At 39.3% G+C, this 16,889-nt stretch overlaps 1 protein-coding gene and 1 long non-coding RNA gene across 3 annotated transcripts; one reads left to right on the top strand and one right to left on the bottom strand.

The window, feature by feature from the left end:
* The first annotated feature begins 626 nt into the window (after positions 1 to 626).
* LOC124279225 lies at positions 627 to 6,679 on the top strand. The gene is made up of 3 exons (XR_006899329.1): positions 627 to 833; positions 2,679 to 2,683; positions 6,668 to 6,679. It is a non-coding gene; the product is annotated as an uncharacterized LOC124279225 (long non-coding RNA).
* On the bottom strand, positions 1,711 to 16,329 carry LOC124279224 (nuclear factor NF-kappa-B p105 subunit-like). 2 transcript variants are annotated; one of them, XM_046715036.1, is made up of 8 exons: positions 16,127 to 16,329; positions 12,336 to 14,485; positions 11,177 to 11,273; positions 9,814 to 9,928; positions 8,363 to 8,452; positions 6,918 to 7,053; positions 4,313 to 4,437; positions 1,711 to 2,619 (listed from the first exon to the last, which is right to left on the bottom strand). In XM_046715036.1, exons 2-8 carry the CDS (start codon positions 12,382 to 12,384, stop codon positions 2,377 to 2,379), a joined length of 855 nt encoding a protein of 284 aa, XP_046570992.1. In that variant the 5' UTR covers positions 12,385 to 14,485; positions 16,127 to 16,329; the 3' UTR covers positions 1,711 to 2,376. The 2 variants fall into 2 exon arrangements, with proteins under 2 accessions (XP_046570992.1, XP_046570991.1); XM_046715035.1 differs by lacking the exons at positions 1,711 to 2,619; positions 4,313 to 4,437; positions 6,918 to 7,053; ... (2 more) ...; positions 11,177 to 11,273; positions 16,127 to 16,329 and adding an exon at positions 15,361 to 15,508 and having other exon boundaries at positions 12,993 to 14,485.
* Positions 16,330 to 16,889: the final 560 nt, after the last annotated feature.

Here is a 16,889-nt window from a genome sequence, read left to right on the forward strand (position 1 = left end):
TTTAAAACCCTGTTATAGTAAAAAATGAGAACACCTGAATGGCTGATAGAATATTTTCTTTTTCTTTTGAACAGCCTACTTGAGTGAAAGCCCCTAAGGAAAAAAAAAATCTGAAATAGCATTTCGTTTTTGTTACCACCTACCGACAGGATTATTGCTGTAAATAAATCTGTAAACCAAGTAATAAAAAGTGTGACCTAAATTTACTCTTGTCCCAGAAGTATTTTCAGTCATTTACTACTATGCTCTATGGTTAAAATATAACAAATATGATACTTATTGTGAGTTTGTTGGTTAATGCCACACTCAGCAATATTCCAGCCACATGGCGGCGGTCTGTAAATAATCGAGTCTGGGCAAGATTAATGCAAAATTGAATGCTGAAAATCAATGCAGAATTTAAAAATCAATTAAAATACAATATTATAATTTATGCATCATATTGAGTATTTTGTAAATTTAAGTGCATAGATAAATACATTTATTATTTATTTATTTCCTAGCAACACAAATAGTAAATTAAGTAAAACTTTTCCAAAGATTACTCTGTATACCAAATTTTGAAGCACTGTTTCAACTGTGATCATGTTTGATACATCCTTTAAGGATTTAAGTTACACGCCTGTGAAGATATATATGTAATCACAATAAACTGTTACAACACTAAACGCAAATGCTAAACAATCAAGCTGCAGACAAACATGTGTTGATATGAACAAGGGAGGTAACTATGAAGCTACTGACCACACCTGAAGCCAGTGCATTGTCTCTGATGTTACAAAGGTCAAAACCTTTTTTCGGACGTCTCATGTTTGTTTCCTGATTAGATTAATGTCTGCAATCAAGTCTGGATCAGACAATCCTGTGATTGACATCATGAATAACGTTCTATGCTAACCAACAGGTTAGCTGACGCGACCTTCTACTAGGGTTTGTTAAACTCAGTATAGCAGTGTAATGAATAATACTGAGTCGAAGTTTACTTTGACTGGGAAATGAACACGTGCATAGACTAAGTCAGTGAGCCTGACCATCTGATCCTGCTACTCCACTTCATGAAGCATCTCGCGAACTCAGATAAATGTCTCATTCATTTCAGTTCAAAGTGTCTCCAGTTCAGTTCAAAGTCTTAAAAACTCAGTTCAACGACCCATGAATTCATTTGAATGCTAATGCGGTCAGCCCAATGTCAGGAACCATGATACCTGTATTGCACGCTTCTTACAACCATTGATCAATGTACTACAAATAAATACATACAAATGTCTCTTGTAGGGCTGACTATCAATGTAGATCATAGATAATCGAAAACTAATATCGATTGATTATTCTTAAACATGCAAATAACTTTGAAGCGAAAATGCCCAAAAGGTCTGAAAGAAATGAATATATTTCACATCACTGGCGAGTGATGATTGTTTCTACATGGATTATTAACACAATAGCATCCTGAACATAATTTAGAAGCAGAATAAAGACCAAACTTTGTAGATTGTATGAGTAAACTTACAACAATTTCTATCACAAAAGTTAATGTACAGTATTTTTGATACCACAATTTTCATATCGATAATGATTAATAATTTTTTCTATCAACGATATCTCCGATTATCGATCCTTTTAGCCAGCCCTAATCTCTAGCCAACTGTTAAATACACCAGGTTGTAACAGGCCAATATCAACATGACATGGTATAAGACACTTTGTTAGTTTGCTGCGGAAGCATTAAGGCTTGGCATGTCACTTAATGTGCAGGCATAATCTGAAAAAATATGTAGCAAATTATTTGAAATTAAATTAAACATTTATGAAATAACAAATGAAAGTTGACATAAGAAGTTTTATGACATCATTGCTGAGTGTATTACACATAAAATGTGAAATTCATGAATTGAGTAGTCTAAAAGTGATGTAAAAAAAGTATATGTTTGCTTTAAGCAATAGTTTATTTAGGAAGAGAAATTTACATGAAAGGGATTGCACAGGCAATTTAATGTCTATTTAGACATCTCTACGTTAAAAAGATATGTTACAAAACTTCTTGATTTTCAACAAGTGAGTGAGTTCTGTTTGACACAGATTTTCTGTTGCATTGCAGTGCTTCACATATCCAAGGAAGGCAACTCTGCAGAATGATAAAGGACTTACAGTTCCTTACGATAAATGTTATGTTTGTTTTTGAAAAAATGCACCTCACTAGAGAAAAATAGAGCCATCTCGAAGATGATAAAAATAGCTTCTGTACAAAAATAACAAATTGATAGTATGAGCGAAAATGAGCTATAAACATGAAGTGACCAAAATGTTGTTGAACAGAAGAGATATACACAATGCAAAACCGTAATGACATGAAATAAATGAGGACGCGTTGACCGCTCATCTGTGGGAGAGAATACTGCGGCTGTTCGACATTATGGCTGCAAGTTTATCATACAGTTTGGGCGGGAACTCTGACTTCCTGCTCTCCATGATCTTGACACACGTGCTTCCGTCGAACGCTTGTGTGCGGAAATAACACCTGACCTTGGTGATATCGACAAGGTTCAACAGAGTGTCAATCAAAGTGTAGTCCCTTGTTTCTAGTGCATACATGAAGGCTGTCTTTCCACTCTTTTTGTCCTGAAGAACAGAAACACAGATGAGTATTATAGTTTGTTGTTACCTTCCTCTGGGTAAAGGGGCGGTGGGGTAGCCTAGTGGTTAAAGCGTTGGCTCGTCACGCCGAAGACCCGGGTTCAAATCCCCACATGGGTACAATGAGTGAAGCCCATTTGTGGTGTCCCCCGCTGTTATGTTGCTGGAATATTGCTATAGTTTGGCATGAAATGCATGTGGACCCGGTTTTTTGTAAATATCTCTTCATCCAATGACCCAATCGATCTCAAACTGTGCAAGTGGATGTTTTGTCAGACAACCTAATCACATTGTAAATCACCGATTTTATGCATTTGTATTAAAGAATCTGTCTATGTAACTGTCAACAAAATAAACAGCAGAACGCAGAAGGCTTGCAGAGGGAGGGAGCCAATGACCTGTAACAGCGGCAGTGTTGGGTCATAAAGGTCAACGTTCGTCAATGTAGGTCAGCTTTGCTGATGACCCTGATGTCAAAAGAATCTAACTTTGGATGCCTACCTTTTTGTACAAGGTTTTGTTTATTGGTTGTTGGTTTATTTTTCACAATTGTTAGCACGATGTTCTTTTTCACGCCAAGAGCAAAAAGTTATGCGTTTCATGTAATCCGACACCTTATAAATCGGTTTGCTACGTTTGCTCTCTTTTTAAAAAAAATTAAACACATTGCTAATTAAACGTTTAGCATCATCTGAATAAGCTTTCATGATGACAGCTAGAAGAGGTCAAGGTGAATGATCCAAACGGTCTATCACTGTGCAGTGCACAGGTAACTATCATGAACTGCACGTGCATTTACCTTTATGACCCAACACTACCGCTGTTTACAGAGATTCTGCGTTCTGCTGTTTATTTTGTTGACAGTTACATAGACAAAATACAAATGCGGGTCCACATGCATTTCATTGTCCAAACTATAAAGCGATTGGGTCATTGGAAAGAGATATTTACAAACTCAGTCAGTCAGTCAGTCCTCTCAGTCAGTCAGTCAGTCCTCTTCGTAATACAATTCAACTAGATTCCAATTCAGGCAGTCTGACCATCCAATCCACTCAGTGGCCTCTAATGATAAGCATGATGATCGAGAGGTTGCTAAAGGGAGGCAAGAACAAGTACCATCCTAGCATCTTATGGTGTGACTCAGCCAGGGACTGAACCACCAATCTAGTTCAACTCTCTTCGCCGACGGTCTATCCACTAGAGCATAGTGGCAGTCAATAAAGGGAGGTCATGATTTGAGTTTTCAAACAATATCCCATCCATATCACTGACTGACTGACTGAGTTTGGTTTTATGCCGCTTTTAGCAATATTCCAGCAATATCACGGCGGGGGACACCAGAAATGGGCTTAACACATTGTGCCCATGTGGGGAATCGAACCCGGGTCTTTGGCGTGACGAGCCAACGCTTTAACCACTAGGCTACCCCACCGCCCCCCATCCATATCACAATGAAGATACCAGAAATAAGCTTCACACATTGTACCCATGTGGGAATCTAACCCGGGTTTTTGGCATGACTTGGGAACACTTTAACCACTAGGTTATAAGAATTGAACAAACGGCACCCTTGTCACCAGGCTACAGACACGCTAGGATGTAACGAAAATGCTATTCAAATCAACATTAAACCTCCTGCTCATTCTCTCGTCAAGCACATGAAGAAAGCAGCTCTCACCTGCGAGTTTGGATCAGCTCCGGCCCTGATAAGGTTTTCAATGATGGGTTTGCTGTCTGTGGGGGCGCCGGTGTCGGGGCGAGGTTGGCCGTGCTCAAGGATGGCACAATGAAGGGCAGTACAACCTGTAAGCAAAATATCACACTAGTTCAACAAATTCAACACTAGATCTGTTAGTGGTTTTCCGATAAACGAAAATAATCGAATATCGATCGAAAGAAGGATTAAAAATTATTATTGATTGTATAAAACATATTTTTGATTAATCAGAATTGTGTTGTTTTAGTATAACACACTTGAATGAAGCAAACTAACCATAAATTTTGACGAATATTCACGAACAAACATGCGCTCAACAGCGTAAAGCTATGTGCATTGTAAAATTTTAATTACTTTTATTGTTTAATTACAGTTCCAGTGTGTTTCTTGCATGTGTACATTTCATTGCATGACAGTATTAGTTATTAAAAACATTAATTAGAAAACTGGAGAAAAAAACTTCAAATTGGTGATTACATTAAAAATGTATATATTTCGATTATAATCGATAATCGTTCATCACAAGTCATCTGATAATCAATAGTGGATTTGGTTTCCGATTCTAAGATCTGTGAACAGTGGTAAACAGTTATACTATTCAAAACAAGTCAAAGAACATTTGATACTTTCATAGATAGCTTTCACTATTTTAAATCTGTCCTAGCACGACAACTACTATTGTAATATGGAATTGTGGAGCGTTCTTTCACATCTCATGAGTAGAGTACATGTATTGAGCAGGAGAATGGCGGAACTCTGGCTCTAACAAATAATCTATTTAACATGTCAAGATCAGAAATGAGATTTTTTTTTCTGTCTTTCATACCTAAACACATGTAAGATACTGTGACACGTTTAAGAAAACCTTTGCAACACAGGAGACAGTAACGGAGCAACAGAGCAACATTCACCAACAGAAACTATGTGGGATCTACCTAAAAGGCTCAGCTCTACATTATCAACCCCAAAAAATAGAGGTTGGGTGATGATGATGATTTTAAGGGGAGGGTCACCCATTTTGTTCTGGGGAGCTGGGGGTGGGGGGTGGGGTGCAAATCAATTTTGTACACACACGTACTAGGGGTCATTAATTTTGTACATAAAAATATGTTTATAATTATGCTTATAAATTATGGGAAGGGGAGGGGGTGGTCATTGATTTTGTACATGACATGCAGCGGGAGGTCACTTATTTGTACATAAATTTTAGGGGGGTGGGGGTCATTCACATTGTACATGCTTTTCCATAAATATCATCATCTCTCCCCCTAACCATACATTATGAATGGTCCCTAAGCAATCTCTGAATGAAAACTTAAACTAACATTTCATGACTAATCAGTTAAGACAACACTGACCAATAAAGCCTCAACCTAAAGTGCCATAATTCAGATGTTTGGGTCTAGTTTACATTATTTTGCCTAGAAGAACCTGATAAGAAACGTTTATGGACACTTTATGTGCCCAAATGGGAGGTTAAGGCTCTCACTGAGATGAAATGGACCCCATTTCTTAGGTTGTCTTTGTGAATGAGCTTATTTCTTTGAATCCTCCTTTGAAATTTCTTAAGGGGGGAGCTGTCAAAATGGGTGAAAAAAAATGGAATGCGAATTTGCATGTCATTCTTAAGCACGGGCCAAGCCAGTCTTCTCTGTGTTGTTCGGGGCGGTGGGGTAGCCTAGTGGTTAAAGCGTTGGCTCGTCACGCCGAAGGCCCGGGTTCGATTCCCCACATGGGCACAATGTGTTAAGCCCATTTCTGGTGTCCCCCGCCGTGATATTGCTGGAATATTGCTAAAAGCGGTGTAAAACTAAACTCAGTCAGTCAGTCAGTCTCTGTGTTGTTCCAATTTTAGTATATGTACTGCGTTATAATGAATCATGGTTTTATAAGCCAGGGCTATGAAAAAGTGACTTGAATATTATTAAAACACGAATTCATTCAGCTGAACCAGTGATGACAAAACAGTGTGCCAACAATTTCAAAGGGAGATAATTACATTTCTTAATTACCTCCCTTTGCCTACACACATTTATTTTTTTACATCATCCTTATCACAACAGTATTTGAAAGTTAACATCTTAAAAAAGTGTTTTTCTAAAGATCAACACCCTACATACTTGTTTAATGGACTTCCTCACAAAAAAATGAAAGTTTACACACATTCAAAGGGAGATAATGTATCAGAGACGTCGAGTTATCTCCCTTTGAACTTACTTATTCCCCCCCCATCACGTCCATGAATCCTGTGTATAACTTTCAAGCAACAAAGGGATATTGTAGGGTAAATACATATAACCTTGGGGCACTGTGAAGATTCTGCTGTTTATAGCCAAACAGGGAAAGGCTATATAATCTGCATAAATTAGTTCCCGAATAGTTTCGGATATTAGTCACACTTTCACATCACTATGACTTCATTTATCCAGTAACAAATTGCTTGTATTGTGACGCAGGTTGTGAATCGATTATCATGAGACTCGTATCACGATACAATACTAAACTGCTGTATCGGTACACTAGTACATGTATGGCAAAAGGTTTAACATGATTTGGTGAAACTAACCGTCGGAGTTGAACATGTTGAGATTCAGGTCCTGTGCTCTAAGTAATGACTGGAGAGTTGTGAGATGATCCTTCCCATTGGATGACGCACTGTGTATAGCTGCCTTCACTTCCTTCTGTCCGTTTGTAGATGTCCGCTGGAATCAAAATGTCCCATTGAAATATGTATATCTCGGATAGGTAAGCTAATAGGGATGTCGACCCGTGAAGGTCCAGGCTAGAATGAACCTTCAGTAACCCATGCTTGTCGTAAGAGGCGACTAATGGGATTGGGCCATACATATTTCCTAATTGTCCATGAAAAGACAACATTTTTTATTCTCAGAGATTAAAAAGTTCTAATTTCCCATCTTTGTGCATGAAAAATAATTATTTATAACTTTCATAACATCAAAAAATATGATACAAAAATTGCAAAATGTAAATGATACATAAACATATTTAAACTGATACTTTCAAAACTAAATATCCATACAGTTTTGAATGTATCGATAATTGTATTGTCTTAGAAAAAGAATCGATGCATCTCAGTGTTTCTCAATGTTACTGTAAACGTACTTATTTTCGCGTGGTGCAATTTTCGCGGAATTGACAGTTTAGACTACATCGCGCGGTCAATTATTCGCGCAATCAGTAATTGCCGGAACTGCCAGCTGTCTCTTTGGCCGCCACTAATAGCAGTGAAAACAAACAGAGTGGCTTAACCTGTCAGGCGGCGTTTATTGCTTACTCACCGGAAATCCCTATCTGTGCGATATACTAGTACACAGTAATCCGTTTACCCACGGAAGAGATGAAAAACACATCAGTCTTATGTTCCGAATTCTGACGATCTGACGAATTAACTTCTACTGTATATGAAGCTCTTTGTGATTTCAAACAAGCCGGGTTGTTGTGAATGAGATGATTGAGTGTTAAGTGACTATTAAGCTTCATGATGTACTGGTAAATAAAATCTTAATGAATAAATAAAATACTGCTGTATTATTTCTTTCGAGTCGCTTCATGGTAATCTGTTTTGTATCAAACCATCTGTCATGTGACCAATTTCCATGGCGGCCACAATACACATTGCTGTTATCGCTAATTCGGCGATGGGATTTGGCTCATTATTTGAATATGTTTTGGGAAATCCATTATAGCGACAGTTAAGTATGATTCTTTATGCTACTATCAGTCGTCATTTTAAGATTCCCGTAGATTTCTGTCTTCAAACTTGATGTGTTATGGTAACAACTCAGGGGCGAACGTGGCTAGACTGAATGAATGACAGGTTTATTCGCGGTGTATAAATTTTCGCGCTAAAATGTTTTTAAAATTGCGATCCAAAATGCACAATGCAAACATCATCAAGTAAAGATATCAATTCATTAGGTATTTTCAAGACAGCAGAAGCTTAATAAGCATTTTCAGGCTGACCACACATGTTGAAAAGATTGTAAATACCTCTGCAAGCAGATTGACATCGGCGCCATACTTGATAAGCATCTCCACCATATCAGGTTGGTTGGCGCTGACGGCAAGATATACAGGAGTCTGTGACAGAAATATGACTTGTCTGTGACAAAACTATAAATTGTCATAAACAGAAACAAAAGGATCATGATTGTCTGTAATAGGATCATGCTTAGGCTGCTAGTGATGATACAAAAAATATTCTTGAAAATCAAACTTTCATTTATATCTAACATGTCTGTACATGTGTGTAAAGAAGAGAAACCATGGCAACCAGACTAGAAGTGGGAAAGAAGCATTGTTTTAGGAAAAAATCAGAGGCCCAGATAAGCTGCGTATCCGGGTAAAATACGCATAGAAAATTTCCAATTATGCATTGAAAAATAATTGTTGCGTACCAATTACGCATTTAAAATGTTAGATACGCAAAAAGTTTAAAACAAATGCGTACGGAAAATATATTTATAAAAATCGCTTGCGTAATGAAAAAGACATCAATTGCTATCAAGTTGTACTGTTAGTATCGACAAGTGCTATACTGTCCATTTAGGATGAGTGATGTTTTATGAACTCATTTCCCTTATATTTAAGTTGGTTTTGATTAGGTATGACATAAGGCAGAACATACCTGCTTAGTAGACTTACTCAGTGACATAATACTTAGGTGAGTAAAATGACTGAAATACGCACATGTTTGAAAGCAGTGGGTAACGGAAAATGAAATACCCACTCAACATTCATAATACCCACTCCAAAAAAGTACAGTGGGTACAGTACCCACATAAGTTAAATCTTATCTGGAGCTCTGAAAAAATGTTATTTTTGGTAAATATCCGCACACAATGTCAGTATTTCTCTTTCTACATCACAGCTAGTTACCTTTGAATATGTAACTTTGAATATTTCATCATAAGCACATCGTTACTGGAAGCTTTTACACTGGTATGTTTAACATGTTGTCTTTTACGAAAGCACATTTTGTACTTCGTTTGATAAACAGATGTAGTACCTCGATAAAAACCAAAAAACAAACAAAACACAAACTTTGACATCTTTCCCTGAGTATACCACAAGATGATGGACAATACCATGTGAGGCCTGCAATATTTCTCGTACCTGTCTCTCGCTGTTCTGTGTCTATCATGGTCTACGTGAGGCCTGCAATATGTCTCGTACCTGTCTCTCGCTGTTCTGTGCCTATCATGGTCTACGTGAGGCCTGCAATATGTCTCGTACCTGTCTCTCGCTGTTCTGTGTCTATCATGGTCTACGTGAGGCCTGCAATATTTCTCGTACCTGTCTCTCGCTGTTCTCTGTGTCTATCATGGTCTGTGTCTATCATGTGGAGGCCTGCAATATTTCTCGTACCTGTCTCTGTGTCTATCATGGTCTCAGCTGTTCTCTGTGTCTATCATGGCCTCGTGGGGCCTGCAATATTTCTCCTGTCTCTCTCTGTTCTGTGTGTCTATCATGGTCTGCAGGTTCTCTCGCACGATCCTCTCCAGCAGCGCCTGCACCATGTACTTGTCCGCCTTACACACAGCCACATGCAGGTACCTGAAACACAGAGGCCAGAGCTACAGATAACTTTTTGGGTCATTGAGTTACGTACTCGCTTGTGTTCATCTCAATTGGGTATCCTAATTTTCCTTTGAGTAACCAAATAATTTGTACCCACCTCACTCAAACTTAATTGGGTATTTTGCCATTTTCCATTAATTGTAAAAATATAATAAAGTTTAAATGTTGGTTTACGTGTTTGTTATTTATATTTGATCTGTAAGATGAGAAACGATAAGATAGTCTGCAAGTTGCCAAGTTCATGTGCTGAAATAGAACCTCTCAATATACCTTAGTTACTTTATCTATCCTCAGTAATCTCTAAGTTAAAAGGGGTGGTGGGGTAGCCTAGTGGTTAAAGCGTTGGCTCGTCACGCCGAAGACCCGGGTTCGAATCCCCACATGGGTACAATGTGTGAAGCCAATTTCTGGTGTCCCCCGCCGTACATGGGGTTGCTGGAATCCCCCGCCGTGATGTTGGTGGAATATTGCTAAAAGCGGCGTAAAACCAAACACAGTCAGTCAGTCTTAGTTAAGATTTGACATTTTTGTGTACAAAGCAATCTCTGCCCTAAGGTTAACGTAACTCCCATATCTTGACATAGACTTGCGACAGTCTTAGCGTAACTAAGGTTAACAGTCTTAGCGCTAAGGTTAACGTAACTCCCATACCTTGACATAGACTTGCAACAGTCTAAGCGTTAAGGTTAACGTAACTCCCATACCTTGACATAGACTTGCAACAGTCTTAGCTCTAAGGTTAACGTAACTCCTGTACCTTGACATAGACTTGCAACAGTCTTAGCGCTAAGGTCACTTTATACAACGGAGCCCTGGAGTCATCGCAGAGTCAACTCTGTATTAAACAAATTATATTTTTCCTTCTCAAAAATCTGTATTTACTATAATTCATACTAGACTTCATGCTTTCAAATAAAAAATAATTGGCAGAGCTCAATCAACCAAACACAACAGTGGCGTAAGACGCTGGCTTTTGACAAGTGGAGAACCTACATGATTGAAAAGAACATGACTTGACTAGTTTTGCAATTTGTAGAACTCTAGAACAGGGATGGCAACAGGAACATCTATTTTCAGTTGAAACTTAATATTGTGTCATCAAACAGGGGGTTGGAATTGCTCAATTTGAATTAAAATCGGAGGAAATCCGTGGATCAGCGAAAAATTGCCATCCCTGTTAGAATCAATTCCAGGTGGATGTTTCCAAGTTTCAATCCAACTTACGTGTCCCCATCTTGGTCGGTGCACTTCAGCTCCTCCGCCGTCATGGTTGCCACACATCTACGAGCGATGTTCAACTGATTGATATTTGTTTTGGGAGCTGGAATGAAAAATACTGAGGTTAAACGATTATACTTACAGGTTAAAATTCCTTTCATAACTTTGAAGAAATGACTAGTATTTCACTGAAATGTGAATAGAATAACCATTGTGATCCAAGATTGCTGGCCAAGGCACCTTGTTTGAAATCCTGAATACATCCATGCACTTAAAAATACATTTTGTCTTAGTAATATATACATATGCAAATATCACTTGGATGTTCAAGTGGGTATCCCTTATACAAAGGGATAGCTGGCATCACAATGTTTTGTTCTGCTAATGTATTGGTAACCATGACATGAGAATCAAATGATCACAATCAATAATGTCTGAAGCAGGTTAGTGGGATACATTATACATTTCCATTATATTTAAGTTGGTTTTGATTAGGTATGACATAAGGCAGAACATACTGCTTTACTGATTAAAATCATAAAACTTAGAAGAAAGAATAAGATTTTGGATGATTAATGGAATCTCACCCTTGCATTTTGATATGAAATATATTCATACTAGTCGATAAGTTTAAAAAATCTAGGCAAGATTTGAGTTTTGGAACTTCTTGGCGTTGATATATTTGATGATTTTGTTTTAAAATTAGTTTTGCTGTTTAAAACCGCATTCAGCAATATTTTAGCTATAGGACAGGGTTTTAAGTAATCGAGTCTGAACCAGACAATCCCGTGATCAACATCACGAGCATCCATCTACACAATTGGGATACGATGATATGTGTGAGCCAAGTCAGTGAGTCTGATCACATGATCTCGTTAGTCACCTCTTACGACAAGCATGGTTGGCTGAAAACCAATTCTGACCCAGATCTTCAAGGGATACATGGATGAGATTCACAAAATCTGACAATTTGTTACATTGTCTTATAAAAGGCATAAAGTGATACAGGTCATTCTTGATGTTGTTTGAAGAGCCAATCTACAATGATGATTTAGGACAATCGTGGGACTACAATCTCTTTGCAAATCATGTCGCAAGTATCTGCGACAGAACCCTAATTGTCACTCCCTGATTTCGACAACAGACAAAACTTTTGAACACTTACTTGAAGGCTGAGTCTTGTTGGAACTCTGTGGCACCTGACCACTTGTCATCAGTGACACTTGACCAGATGGCTGCGCTGGTTTGGGTGTTGTCACTGCCTTTGGAGATGAATTCACAGGCACGTTTCTAGAGTCAGACGTAGCTATCCCCGGGAACAGGGTTTGGCTGAATCTTCGGGCGTATTGATCTGAAAGTGGGTGTCTTCTTTGCTGGTGGTTGAGGAGGTGACGCAACAAACACGATTTGGGGAGGAGCCGGTATTACGAGGATCTGCCCAGTTGTGACAGGAGTCGGATTCATCTTCTGAGAATTGATGACACTCGGGGTGACCGATATCGGGAACTCCTGTTGTACTAGGAGGTTGCTTCACTAACAGAACTGGTGTGCTGGAGGTTGGAACTTTACGCTGAATCTGATTGGGCTGGACGCTGGCTACTGGGATGCTTTTCCTGGGACCAGGCTGACCAGTAGCGGGCAGTTTCTGGTGCAGGGGAACAGGTGCTTGTTTCTGAACTGGCAGCACTGTTTCTTGGACTCCTTTCTTATGTTTCTTCTTGTGTTCATCCACATAAAGATCCAACCCAATGGTTTCAATAACATCCAGAAAGGTCTCCAAATTGTTATCAATATAATTGCTATTCTGACTAGATTCTTTTCCTTGGTCAACTACAGGTGTCTGCAAGTATCCAGTCTGATGTATTGGGTTCACCGCTCCCCCTGGAACTTGATACTCCAAGCCCTGGTAGCCCATATTACTCTGGTAGCTTGGCGCCTGGTGGCCATACCCTTGACTGGTCGGCACTGGCTGATTGGAGCTTGTGGGAGTGGGAGGGTGTCTGGAACTGGTGTCATACAAATCAATATTCACTCGTACCCCATTGTGGAGCTCCTGGGACTTCCAATGTCAATGGCAGATCCTGGACTTGAAGCAGATGTCATGCACGCGCCACTGTCGACAGAAGGAGGTGGAGAGTACATGGTCTGCTCTGGAGGGGAATCCTGAATCTCGCTGTAGGGGCTGTATGGACTACTGGCTCCCTCGCTGATGTAGCCCTCACTGGCCGAGTCCTCGGTGGAGAAACTTGTTCGGGTTTCCCCTCCTTTTTGGCTTCGAATGGTCTCCATCACTTGGTTGACATTGACTTGGGTCTGATCCAAATACGATCCATTGACCAGTTGGGGATTCGGGCGTGAAATGTTGTTATGGCAACCCTGCCGAAGGGAGTATGGGGGGATGTTTGTAAGCATCTCTGGATCCTTGTAAGGCTCGTCACCCTGACTCAGCAAATTAAGGATGTCAAATTCTCCCGAATTTGCAGTGTCTCCGCACTGGAAGCTGGGTATCAGAGACTCTATGTCTGGGCTGTTTACCGTCACTTGGCCACCGGAAAAACTCTTTGTAGAAACAACATTTGAGAAAGTCAGATTTGAAGTTTGCGTCTTGGATGGGTCACTCAGATTGTTGATCGGCTCCACAGGCTTTGTATACTTGTAAGGCTGCTGGTCAAATTCATCGCGGGATCGTTTCGTCACTTCTTGTGGGTAGTTGCTCATAGTCGACCGCTGCTGGCACACTAAGTTGTTGTTATACAACTGAGGAACTTGGCTGTAATTACCAGAAAACTGGCCATAAAGTTGTCGGTTGACGCTCACTGGGTAGTTCTTAGCAGCGACATGGTTATATCGGTCAACATGTGGATTGTGATTGGCTGGATTCCCACCCATAGGGCCTCTCTCTGTTGGCTGCTCGGTTTCGGCTTCTTGTTGCTTCCGTTTTTTCAACCTCCGCCAGTGTTGTGATTTCTGATTCATTTATTTCCGTGTACTGCTCTCCATCATCCAAGCCTGGTTTCTCATCCAATCTGACATTGGAGATTTTGCTGCTCAGGTCATCAACCTCAGTCCCTGGTTTGATTTCTGCCAAAGATTTCAACTTGTCTGCAATTGTGACCTTGGAGAGGGCAGTGACCAGGGAATCAGGGGTCGTTCCGTTTGTGTCGTCTTCAGAATCAGAGAGGCCATTTTCGACTGGCTGTGGAACACTATGTGTTTCGGACATTTTGTTATTGTTTCTGTTCATCTCTGAGTTACCTCCCTTTGATGATGGTGCCTCATCTACTTCTCCATTGCGATCAGTTAGATGGGGCTTTCCTGAAACAGATCAAAGATATATCTTTCAACTGTCAGTTTGTTCTAATCATTGGTTTAAGATGATGCTTCAATTGGAATATGTTAAATAACTTTAAAATAATATATCATCAGGCTACATATCTGTTGTTTCTGTATCAAAATGTATAAAGAATAACATTATTTGATAAGTTGGTGTAATGGCTTAACACGTTTTCAATACAATAAACACATCTAAAACTTGCAATCATGATCTAATTAACATGTAAATTAGGTCATTTCGAAAGAAAATACCCTCATTTCACTCCATACATTGACATGATGTATATTTCCTAAATATAATGAAAAGGAGCCTTGAGACTTTCATCATGGAAATCTAGACTTGCCACATAATCTAGACTTGCCACATATTCTAGACTTGCTACATAATCTAGACTTGCATGGGCTTTCTTGGATATGTTTGCTTCAGGGTCTGTATGACAGACTAAAGGACATCATACTGCATATAAAACTCCCCTGTGAAATCTATATGATGACAAAGAATGTCCCCTCAAAATGGGTGTACTATTTAACAATTAATATTGAAACGTCAAAGTTCAGAACAGCTGATGATGATAACTAATACTAAAGTTACAACACATACTGCTATGAGCTCATCAGCATGTCATTATCCGGCGATGCTTATCCACAAATAAAATCATGTCATAACTGCCCATCGAGTTTGTTGCCAGTCCAAAGCCAACAAAATATTCTATTTTACTGTCGGCAAATCCGATGCGCAAATTACATCCGTGATAAAATTGTCAACACATCGTCACGATCTGGCCTTGGTTGCCTAGCTCTTGCATCCGATATGTGACAAACTTTCTCCAAGGGCCATAATGGTCAACCCCACATACCTGCTACGCAATGATAACGGTGCTTTTGTCGCCTGGTTATTCCTGTACAGCGATGTGTGCAGGATTACGCTCAGTCAAATAAACTAACAATGGCGGACACTGTATACACGGTGAACTCTCCTTAGCTATGCATGAGCTGTCACACTGGCTGTGTCAACAACGGATTTGTGGGTCTGGCTTTTTAGCCGACATGTAGGTCAAACGGTAACAGGCATGACGCAGTAATCACGTGACCAGCTGTCAACCAGGGGAGATATATGATCTTGTTGCCGACCGGGCTGTGTCAATGGCTGGTTGTTTAGTTTCAGTGTCGATTGCCTTATTTTAATCGAAATATTTTCAAACAAAACGATATGGTTTTACTTTAAGCCTTGTTTAGTTTTAAGTTCTGTACGACTGAAAACAAATTGATATCGCTAAATTAGATGTCACTCAAAATGGGTCGCATTCACAAATATATATAAATGTCATGACATTAAATATGATATTTGTGTTGTTCAGTACATACAGTATCTAAAATGTCGTAATTTAATAAAGACTGCCAGTATGAAACTGCGAAACCGTTTATTTCTTTCCTTGTGTAAAACCGACTTGACATATTTACTCGTGTGTACATAGATAACATATGGATTGTAGTGACGATCAAGGTGAATAAAACTACGTAAAATATAAGCAGAACGAGGAACGGAATGTGAAAATGCTTATTGTCCCGGTCTAGGCAACAGATCTAGACGGAAACGAGCGAAAAAGTCGACATAACACTCACCTGTTGAAATCACATTATCCAGTTTCTTGTCCACGTCAGTAACATCACACGCCCCATCCTCTTCAACATCATCAGGCAACTCGCCCGATGTGAACTTCATAGTGAAACGTGTAATCCTGAAATCACAAGTTGTAGAACGATCCTTACTGTTGTGCTCACAAGCTGAAGAATCAGTAATGGAACTGATATGGCAACCCGGAAGACGAATCCGATTGGCTATGTCGTCACTAGAAATGAAAAGGGGAATCCCCTAATTATAGACATGGGTTTCGTCAGACCAATCAAACCACTCCGTTTACGCCGGAGCGACCACTGACGATTTACAGTATGCAGTATAACCACCAATGAGAAATGAGAACTGTCTGTAATTGAAATAATCTCGCAGCTGCATTGTTGAAGCGGTATTTTCTAAAAGGAAATACCCAACCTGCAATATCTGCTCCTCTCCGAAAACAGCGGTCGATAATGGCGTTGAATAAATGTATTCATAGCTCTTGAAGTTTTCAAATCGTTAATACGGGCGTTGTGTAAATTTAGAATTGGCTTTCATGATTTTAGAATTCACTATTTACGCAAACCCAATAGAGCTTTCAGTGATGTAAATGAATCCATCTGTAAAAATTGTAATACAGGTAATATTGAAAGTGAATTTCATGTATTATTTGTGTGTACCAAGTATTTAGATTTAAAAAAGTAATTATTTATCATTTGTATCAACACCTGTAAGAGATGAACAAATATTGTCCAGTCTGTTAAATTCTAA

This window comes from Haliotis rubra, unplaced genomic scaffold (genome assembly GCF_003918875.1).
Source record: "Haliotis rubra isolate DU_JTF1 unplaced genomic scaffold, ASM391887v1 Scf248, whole genome shotgun sequence".
NCBI lineage: Eukaryota > Metazoa > Mollusca > Gastropoda > Lepetellida > Haliotidae > Haliotis > Haliotis rubra.

Excerpts from the sequence above, each read along its gene's own strand:
- LOC124279224 (XM_046715035.1), bottom strand. The coding sequence starts at position 14,146 with ATGAATCAGAAATCACAACACTGGCGGAGGTTGAAAAAACGGAAGCAA.